The 10,205-nt window shown below is 48.5% G+C and overlaps 1 protein-coding gene across 2 annotated transcripts; it reads right to left on the reverse strand.

Annotated features, from left to right (window-relative positions):
* Positions 1-4,629: 4,629 nt before the first annotated feature.
* Positions 4,630-6,756, reverse strand: LOC129622762 (cytochrome c oxidase subunit 5B, mitochondrial). 2 transcript variants are annotated; one of them, XM_055539375.1, is made up of 4 exons: positions 6,544-6,756; positions 5,989-6,062; positions 5,714-5,813; positions 4,630-4,828 (listed from the first exon to the last, which is right to left on the reverse strand). In XM_055539375.1, exons 1-4 carry the CDS (start codon positions 6,680-6,682, stop codon positions 4,716-4,718), a joined length of 426 nt encoding a protein of 141 aa, XP_055395350.1. In that variant the 5' UTR covers positions 6,683-6,756; the 3' UTR covers positions 4,630-4,715. The 2 variants fall into 2 exon arrangements, with proteins under 2 accessions (XP_055395350.1, XP_055395351.1); XM_055539376.1 differs by having other exon boundaries at positions 6,580-6,750.
* Between the last annotated feature and the right edge of the window lie 3,449 nt (positions 6,757-10,205).

Here is a 10,205-nt window from a genome sequence, read left to right on the forward strand (position 1 = left end):
AGAAATGCCCCATAAAAGCTATTTAAACTGCTACAAGAGAGCGACTCTCTCTGAGGCTGGCCCTGTGTCTATCCATGCGTACTGTACTCTTTTTCCTCCTAGTAAACACTTTGCTTGTTTCACTACTTTCCATCTTTGTGGGAATTCTTTTCTGCAAAGCTGAAGGGCCAGGGCCTTGTCACTGACTACTGGTCTAGTAGCTAGTGGTCAGGATTAGATCCCAATCTAGTGGCTAGGATTTGGTGCTCTCATGTCACAGCCCCACCTCAATCTCTGGTCAGGAACCGAACCTCACTTCAAGCCCCTGCAGGCTGAGGCCACCCGAGATCATATTGATTAAGAAAATGAGGTCCATTGTAATAGATATAAATACCCACAATGGAATATGACTCAGCCATAAAAAAAGAATGAAAATTTGCCATTTAAAGCCACAAGGATGGACTTGGAGGTCATTATGCTAAGTGAAATAAGTCAGACAGAGAAAGACAAATACTGTATGATACCACTTATGTGTTGGAATCTAAAAAATACAACAAACTAGTGAATATAACAAAAAAGAAGCAGACACAGATATACAGAACAAACTAGTGTTTGTTTGGGGGGAGAGGGAAGGGCAAGTGGGGGGAGGAGATTATACATAGTAACAGATAAGGATATATTGTACAACACAGGGAATATAGCCAGTATATACAGTATAATAACTGTAAATGGTGCATGTGCAGTAAATAGTTTCAATCATGTCCGATTCTTTATGACCCTACGGTCTGTAGCCCACCAGGCTCCTCTGTCCATGGGATTCTTCTGGAGTGGGTTGCCATGCCCTCCTCCAGGGGATCTTCCCGACCAGGGATCAAACCAGCATCTCTTTATGTCTCCGGCATTGGCAGGCGGGTTCTTTACCACTGGTGCCACCTGGAAAGCCCAAGTAAATGCAATATAACCTTTAAATATTGTGAATCACTATACTGTATACATCTATAGGAGAAGGCAATGGCACCCCACTTCAGTACTCTTGCCTGGAAAATCCCGTGGACAGAGGAGGCTGGAGGGCTGCAGTCCATGGTGTCACTGAGGGTCAGACACAACTGAGCAACTTCACTTTCACTTTTCACTTTCATGCATTGGAGAAGGAAATGGCAACCCAGTCCAGTGTTCTTGCCTGGAGAATCCCAGGGACGGGGGAGCCTGGTGGGCTGCCAACTATGGGGTCGCACAGAGTCAGACATAACTGAAGCGACTTAGCAGCAGCAGCAGCATAGTTTGTATAATATTGTACAGCAACTATATTTCAATAAAATTTTCATCATTAATCAGTATTTTAAATCAGTATTCATAGTTGTTTATATTTACCTAAAGGAACTCTGGAAGGATACACAGGAAACCAACACAAGCAGTTGCCTCTGGGTACATGTTGGGGGAGGGGGGAGTGGAATGTGGTTTCTGCCTTGAATCCATCTCAAGAAAGTAGAAGAGAGGGGGTTGTTCTTCACTTGGGCCAAGTTCACACAAGCTTGAAGGAACGGGGTCATAAAGGACTTAATCTGCATTTCTATCACCTGAAAGAGCAGCTCTGACTGGACCACAGAGGCCCTGACCTCTTACAGAAGCAGAGGTAGGGCTAGTTTTTAATTATCACAGGAGTGGTGGCAACGGTTGCTGTTGAGGGCTTGCCCCATCCTGCACCAGAGACAGCTCAGAGCCCTGGAGCCCTCAGGGGGCCTGAGGGCCACGCGACAAAGTGGCTGAGCCTCTGGTAGGCTGGAGGGCCAGGGCCCTTCTGGAGGAAAAGCCAGGTCTGCCAAATGTTTTTGTGTAGTTGCTGCAAACCCAAACTGGCGCCTGGAACCGCTGTCAGCATGAGACCTGGGTGGGACTGCCGCTCAGAGGGATCTGAGGGGGCTTCTTATTTAGTGTGTGTGTCTGTGTCTGTGTGTGTAAGACACAACATCAGGAGGCATAGGACAGCTCGCACAGGAGAAAAGTGAATTACTGCCCTTCCTTTTCCCAGGAATCTTCTCTCACCCACTGAATCCCCTGCCGCTCCATGGAGCTCTGTTTAATTCTTTCAGGGAGGAATCTGACCCCAGCAGGTAAGTCCTAGTATTCCTCTCTTCCTCTCCACCCATCTCTTCCTTCCCTCTCCTTCCCCCTCCATCTCCCACCCTCCTGCTGGGCCTGCCCACAGGATCTGCCAGTGTGTAGAAGGTGCTCAGGGTTTAGGGAGCCCCAGTCAGACACGACTAAACCAGGGCGGGCCTCGGTGGGATGTTCTGACAAGCTGGGCTGGGTGGTACTGGCACCTGTGAGGCTGTAGCAGCAGGGGGCGCTGTGCCCCTGACCAGAACCAGGCAGAGGGGGTGGGGTGGAGGAGCTTTCTTGCCCAATCTCTCCCCTCTTCCATCTTCCTCCCTGCCCCGCTGGCAACCAGAGGGTAAGAGAGAGAGTCCCTTGATGTAAGCCATGAAGGTCAGCTCCCCAGGCAGAGAGAGGGTCGGAGGGTGGATCTGGAGGATCACGTAGAGAGTGACCAGCCTGCTTCTCCGGCTGGGACAGCCCGGTCAGATGGTTCCACCACAGTTACTGACATCCTCAGTTCCTTTCTCCCTTGCCCAACCATTTGCCTTCTATTTTCCTGCTTCCAAGGTGGCTGGAGAATGTCATACACTTAGACAGGCTTGTGGCAGTTGGCCTTGGCTGAGCCGCTGGTGTTGGAAGCTTGGCAGTTCTCGCGCTCATTGCCCTGAAGCCCCAGCTCTGCCTACTTGTATTTCACTCAGCCTCCCTTCCCTCCTCTTTGACCCTCCCTTATCCACTTCCCTCTGGTCTTGGAGAAAACTGGATCACTCCTCTCCAGGGCTCTTCCTCCCCTCTGCATCGGGCACCTTCGGCTGGCCCTCAAGGATGCTGAGACAGGAGTCTTTTTCTCACACGGTGCCTCTGCGCCCTCAATCTGTCTGCTCGGTCCAGACTGCTCGGGCAAGCTGCCTCTTCCCTTTGTCTGCATCATCAGCAACCACTTGCACGTGTTCTCACCCAACCAGCCTTCTGACTGCACCATGCCCTGAAACTGTCATCCTGTAGGCCTCCTATATGCCAAGCCCCAGCCTCTCTTTACAATCTTGTTTTGATAAGACACCTTCTTGTTGTTAACCTGTCTCCTTGCCTCCCCAAATTAAGCTTCCTCAACCTTGCCTTTCAGCCTCTTGGCTTTTCTCCCTCTGCTGGAAGTTGGATCTCAGCTCCATTTCCATCACTCAAGTCCCACTGGAGCCTTCTTTCTGCTTCCAGCCCACTCTCCCCAGCTAATCTGTCCAACCCGATCTGCACCTCATGATTCTTCAGGGCCTGCAAAATCAAGTTATCCAGACTCACCTTTCTCCTCCAAGCACCCCCTTCCTCTCCTTGTCTTCTCTGCTAACAAACCTTAAGGGACTCCCCTTCTCCCAGATAAATGAAGGCCAAATACCCTTGCAAGTCTTTGGCATTCCAACCACAACTTATCCTTTGCTGTTTTTCCAAAGGCCTCTCTGCTTTTTCCCTTTGGAGATTTTAGGACCAGTCCTGACACCTGCCTCCTGGGGTGGTAAGTTAATCGTTCTCCCCATCATGTATTCTCACAGCACTTTAGACAAATTCTAAGGAGCTGGGTTTGGATCCAGTTTTTATTAGCTCTGTGACCTCGGCCAAATAGCTTAACCTCTCTGAACCTCTGTAAGGTGATAATCTGAGTCCAGAAATAACCCTATACATTAGTGGTCAACATTCAACAGGGCACAAAGACAACGGGAAAAATAGTTTTTCGACAAATAGGAAATGTCCAGAATAGGCAAATTCGTAGACAGAAAGTAGATTAGTGGTTGTCAGGAGCGGGGGGAGTGGGGGGAGAGAAGAGGGGGTGAATGCTAATGGGTACTGACTTTTGAGAATGTTCTGGATTAGTGATAACGATTGCAAACCTTTGTGCATTTACTAGAAACCACTGAATTGTACACTTCGAGAATGAATTTTGCAGTATATAAATTATATCTGGATTTTTAGAAATTAAGTACACAAAGAAAGAAAAAGGTCCATTTCATAGGGTAGTTGTGAGGCTCAATTGATGCCAAGTATGGGAGTGCCTGTGCTGCCTTTGATGCTGAAAGGGTGGCTGTGTATTCACCTTTCTTTCCCACTAGAGTGTCAGTTAGGCTTCCCAGGTGGCTCAGTGGTAAAGAATCTGCCTGCAATGCAGGAGACCCGGGTTCGATCCCTGGGTCGGGAAGATCCCCTGGAGAAAGAAATGGCAACCCATTCCAGTATTCTTGCCTGGAGAATTCCATGGATAGAGGAACCTGATAGGTTACAGTCCATGGGGTCACAAAGAAGATACAATTTAGCTACTAAACCACCACCCACCCTCAGAGAACACTATCCCAGTGACAAAGCTAGACGATGAGGCCAACATCACAAGCCCAGTCAGCCTGACTCGTTCTCCCCATGCCGACTGTCACCATCACTGCATCAGGGATCGACCATCTCAGTGTACAAAAGCAAGGGGGTGGGAAGCTAGTATTAACAGATAGCTATTTCTGACATAAAAATTACCCACACTTCCCTCAAAAACACAGCAAAGAAATAAGACCAGCCAACTATGGGAGGAGAAGCCAATGTAATAGCTAGTCTTTACTGGAAAGAAGAAATTCCACATGATATTCTGAGTGCATCAGTGCAATGGCTCAGTGGGCCAGCTGGTGCGGCACCAGCTTGTAATGGGTTCCACAGCTGGGGCATCGCTGGGCCTCGCCTTTGTGCAGCCAGAACCAGATGACAGTACTGTTGTCTTCTTCACCTGAAAGAAAAAAGGTAGCTGAAGGCCATGCAGCCTAGAAGAACTTTCACCGTTAACCTACTGCCCTCAGACACCTCTGAGATGCAAATAAAGTTATGGTTGACACCTTAAGGTCAGTTCAAGCTGATCCCATTTTTCAGATGAAGGAACTGAGGCCAAGTTTACCTCTGAGTAAACTGACCTCTGATCAGTTCCTTATTAGGTTCTCACAGTTCCCTGCCTGTGTAGAATCCCAAAGCTGGGTCCATTTTGGCATGTACACCTAGTGCCTGACGTGTCTGGCAAAGAGAAAGTACAGTATTTTCTAGATGAATATTTCTGCACGCCACCTCTCCACTGAGGCAGTATTATTGATGTTCCAGGCCTCTTTACAGTGAGGGTGACCTACTTTGGCAAAGGGGCCTGAGGATCAAAACCTTTAAAACATTTATCCATATATCTTTACACATATACAGTCACGGACAACAGATGGGAAAAAACTAGTAGACATCTTCCATACTAAACAGATATTAAACTAAACAAATGGGTGAGACTTCCTGGTGGTCTAGTGGCTAAGACTCCGTGCTCGCAATGCAGGGGGGCCTGGGTTCCATCCTTGGTCAGGAAACTGAATCCTGTATGCTGCAACTAAAAGATCTCACATGCGGTAACAAAGATCCCGAGAGACACAACTAAGACCTGGCAGAGCCAAGTAAGTAAACATTAAAAATAAATAAATATAAACAGAGACTTCCCAGGTGGTTCAGTGGTTAAGAATCTGTGCTTCCAATGCAGGGGGCGTGGGTTCCACCCCTGGTTGGGGAACTATGATCCCACATTCTGCACAGCCAAAAAATAAATAAGCAAACAAACAAAAGGGTAAGAAAATAGTAGAGAAGCACTTACAGATGCAGCCCACTATCCGCTTGTTGGTGATGGAGGGGACTAAATTAGGGTCGTCCTTGGTACCTGAGGTTGCCTTTGGGGCAAGTATATTGTATGGATCCTGGAAAAAACAAAATAAAGGGTCTATTATGCCAAATGATCCCTACCCTCTAGGGACTACCAACACTGTTCCCAAAAGCCAGGTTTCCTGGAGGGAAGGCTCCCCAGAGAGAAGGCTGCTCTGATCCCATCCAAGGCAATGAACTCTCCCAGAAGGCATGGAACATTCTTCTCACCTGTCCCTTGCGAGCAGCCAGCATGACCTCCCTCTCTAGCCCAGTCGCCTGCTCTTCATCAGTAGGAACACCACCTAAAAGAAAATAAAATAATGATGTCGGCTGAAATGATCAAGAGGGAAAACGCACGTAAGTCAATTTTTGCTTACAATTTTCGCGGGCCCAGAGGCTCCCACAGTCTACCCATACCCACTGTCCCTTAAGAACCAGTCACGTTACCCAAAAGTGGAACACGGGGTGATCTTTTCTTCCTTCAACCACGGAGGCCGATTTTTCTGCCTTTTTTTTTTTCCTAAAAGCAGGTTAATCAGCATCCAACCGGAGACCGGCGCAGGTCTGAAGGGCGGCTTGGCCCCTCCACGCCCCGGCTGCAAACCCTGCCCACCAAGGTCACCCGGCAACTCCGTTTAGGAATTTTTCGCAGCCCGGTCACTTTGGTGGTCAGCAGCAGCTGCGGTCGAGAATAACAGGGAGAGGTCCGCAGAGCCTCAGGGCTTTGGGGCCGAGGAGATGAAAGGCCTCCCCCACCCCGGCCTTTGCTGACCTAACACCAACCGCGAGAGGGCAACGGCGCACGTTGCCGGCGAGTACCTCCAGACGCCATAGAGCGCACCACGGAGACTCCATTTGGACCCCGGGCCCTCAGGGCCCGGGAGGCCAAAGCTCCAGCTCCACGGAGTAACCTTGACGCCATCACGCCCGCTACAAACACCAGCACTTCCGGGAGCAGGCTCCTGAAACAGAAAGGATTTCCGGGGGAGGGCTTTTTTCCCCTTCCGCTTCCTTCCGGCCCAGAGTCCGCCTTACTCACGTGATCTTTCCGGGGCGGGACATCAGGAAAGGCGGCGCCTGCGCACCTCTGCCTCATTGCCCACTCCGTGCTGCCGGCTAGGGGCGGGGCTAGTAACGGTTTCAATTGTGGGCATCTGGACACCTGCCGTTTGCTAACGCTGAGGTTGGGTGGAACTTGTTTTGCGCCTGTGAGACTCAGTGTCGTCGTCCGAATGGGGCAACCCCACTGTAGTTCATATGCTTTTCGGCTGACAATTGTGCTCGGGCGACGTGGAGGCTGCTGATGGAAGACGTGAAGCCGGTGCCTGTCAGGATACTTGCCACACATCAAGTGGTCCCCATTTAGCAGTAGCGTCCCAAAGGCCACAGTATTAATTGTGATGGAGGCAAACTATGAGGCTGGGTCTCCTGGCAGTGTGACAGCCACTGTGAACGTGGGGCCCGACCTATAAGAACTTGGACAGAATCTGCCGGCAGGCCTAGCATCATTTTCCTGTAGCTGTGGCTTTGAGGTGGTGAGATCCAGGTCTGAGGCGAGGCTGAGGAAGGGGAAGAAGGTAGGGCCATGTTGTGGGCCCCTCCCAGAACCAACCCTGGAGGAGGGCACGGCAACCCATTCCAGTATTTCTTGTCAGGAGAATCCCATGGACAGAGGAACCTGGTGGGTGGCAGTCCATAGGATCGCACGGTCGGACACGACTGAAGCGACTTAGCACACCCAGAACCAAAGCCCTTGGTGGTGTGAGGTAAAGGGCTGGCTACCTCCGGAAGCTGTTAGCTAAGACGAGGATAAACAAGATTCCTCCGTGGGAAGCGGAGTTGTTACTGGTAATGGAGTCCCAGAATGTACTAGGACGGGAGTTCTCCGTTGAAAACTGGAAACATCTTCCATAGCTCCCCCCGCCCCCATTTGCCCACGAGCTCTGGTGTGCAAGCTTCTTAGGATGGGCTTTGTAAACACTGCCCTCCAAGGGCTCCTAGGCCCTAATTCCCATGGTCAGTATAGCCCTGTCACAGTCTAGCTAGATGCAGTGTCTGTTTCCCTACCTGATTAAAAAAAACAAAACAACCCTTTGGAGCAGAAATTATGTTCTATTCATCTTTGAATTCTCAGTGTCTTGCAGAGGCCCAGCATGTAAGAGGATCAAGGAAACTTTAGTAAATTTATTTCTTGGAGAGAATCTACAGAATCAGTTTTGTAGAGCTTCCCCTGTCCCAAGGAGATAAACTTGAGGTAAATTGGGGAGAGTTGAAGTCCCAGGTGTTCCCACCTGCCCTGTGCAGGTTATATTTTCAAAAGGATCAGGTGGAGCATCCCTTCACATGAGCACAGTCTTCATGGGTGCCTCTCCATCAAGGAGAAAAAAACATCTCTAAGACCAAAGATGTCTTGATTCTATTGAAAGGTGAGTTTTGCTTTGAATGACTTCCATCGTTCTTTCTCCCTTGCCCCCACTGCAACTCTACCAAATTAAATCGGAAAAAAAATCCCTTAAGTCCTAGAATGTTCCCCAAGAATTTTATTTGTAACTATGGTGAGATGTTTAATGCTGGGGTGGGGAGAAGCAGTGGTCTGGAAAACAAGTGTTCTGAGAGAAACCCACCAGCCAACTCAGTCACTTTTTGTTTTGGCCACCATTTCCTAATCTGTAAAACTAAATAGGTTAGTATTTCCTGAAGTGTATTCCATGGATGCCTGGTTTCAGAAGATTCTCTCAGTTTAAAAGACTTGGTTAAGATAGGGAGGGCTTCCCAGATGGCTCAGTGGTAAAAAATCTGCCTGCCAGTGCAGGAGATGCAGGAGACTAGGGTTTGATCCCTAGGTTGGGAAGATCTCCTGGAAGAGGAAATGGCAACCCACTTCAGTATCCTTGCCTGAAAAATTCCGTGGACAGAGGAACCTTGTGGCTATAGTTCATGGGGTCGCACAGAGTCGGACACGACTTAGAGACTGAGCACGCACTTTGTGTGAAAGATAGGGAAGTTCTGCATTTGATAACTGCCCTTTTGGGAACGAACACACTACTATGTTAAAGACTCTGATTAGACCTGCAGCAGAGAATGCTATTTTCGTTTTTCCACCTTAACTGACCATTCTTTGCCAAGAAATACCTGCTAATTCAACTCTCAGCAGACCAGGGAGAAATTCCCTTCTGATGTGTTACAGTTCTTGATCATAAAATGGTTTATTCAAGCCTATAAAAGGGAAATAGAGTTGAGGCTTGTTTCTGCCTCTCACAGTAGGCTTTCCTAATCATAGGAAATTTTTTTCAGGTCCCTGTTCAACTCACAAAAGCACTGGGATTGTTCACTCTAAGCTGGTGAGCTCCAGTGTCAGGGCCAGGCTCCAGGGCATCCCCATCCATCCCCTCCTGCCTCCAGCTCTCATTACCCTCAGTTTACACTCCTGCCCCTAGATCTCTTCCTGAGAAACAGGTTGGCTTGGACAACAGTCTCCCACTCCTTCCTGCTCCATTGTCTTTGCCATAAGAATAAACTTTTATTTGAGTATTATTTTTTATTTTTATAGGATAATTCTATAATTTTATAGGATAATAAGCCAAATGACATATATGTTTTAAGGAACAAGTTGATTGTTAATAGTTTCGTGTTTATCCTTTTTCTTTTCTCTATGCCAAGGTTTCTCAGCTTTTGTGCTGTTGACATTTTGGACTGGAAAATTCTTTGCAGGGTGTTGAGGGGGGAGGTCCTATCCTGTGTGCATTGCAGGATGTTCAGCGTCTACACCATTAGCGCTCCCCAGTGGTGACAACCAAAAATGCCTTCATAGTTCATAGTGAAGTTGCTCAGTCGTGTCCAACTCTTTGCAACCCCATGGACTGTAACCTACCAGGCTCCTCCATCCATGGGATTTTCCAGGCAAGAGTACTGGAGTGGGGTGCCATTTCCAAAAATGCTTTCAGCCATTACCATATGTGCCCTGGAGGGCAATGTTTCCCCTAATTGAGAATCTATTCTGTGCTCCTATGGTCATACTCAAGCAAATGCACATATTGAGATATTTCTTAATGTACAGACATGTAAATGAACATAAAATAGAAAAATCACTATTATACAAATTATAAGTTGCTTTTTATTTTGTGGGCATCACAGATCAATACAGAGGTCTAACTCATTTTATGTAATTACTACATAGTAGTCCCTACTATCGGAGAAGGCAATGGCACCCCACTCCAGTACTCTTGCCTGGAAAATCCCATGGACAGGGGAGCCTGGTAGGCTGCAGTCCATGGGGTCGCTAAGAGTCGGACACCACTGAGCGACTTCACTTTCACTTTTCACTTTCATGCATTGGAGAAGGAAATGGCAACCCACTCCAGTATTCTTGCCTGGAGAATCCCAGGGACGGGGGAGCCTGGTGGGCTGCCGTCTATGGGGTCGCACAGAGTCGGACACGACTGAAG

This window comes from Bubalus kerabau, chromosome 11, assembly GCF_029407905.1.
Source record: "Bubalus kerabau isolate K-KA32 ecotype Philippines breed swamp buffalo chromosome 11, PCC_UOA_SB_1v2, whole genome shotgun sequence".
Taxonomy (NCBI): Eukaryota; Metazoa; Chordata; class Mammalia; order Artiodactyla; family Bovidae; genus Bubalus; species Bubalus kerabau.

Excerpts from the sequence above, each read along its gene's own strand:
- LOC129622762 (XM_055539375.1), bottom strand. The coding sequence starts at position 6,682 with ATGGCGTCAAGGTTACTCCGTGGAGCTGGAGCTTTGGCCTCCCGGGCC. Across the intron at positions 6,063-6,543 it reads TGCGCCGTTGCCCTCTCGCG|GTGGTGTTCCTACTGATGAA; the intron begins GTTGGTGTTAGG and ends ATTTTCTTTTAG. Across the intron at positions 4,829-5,713 it reads GCGGATAGTGGGCTGCATCT|GTGAAGAAGACAACAGTACT; the intron begins GTAAGTGCTTCT and ends TTTTTCTTTCAG.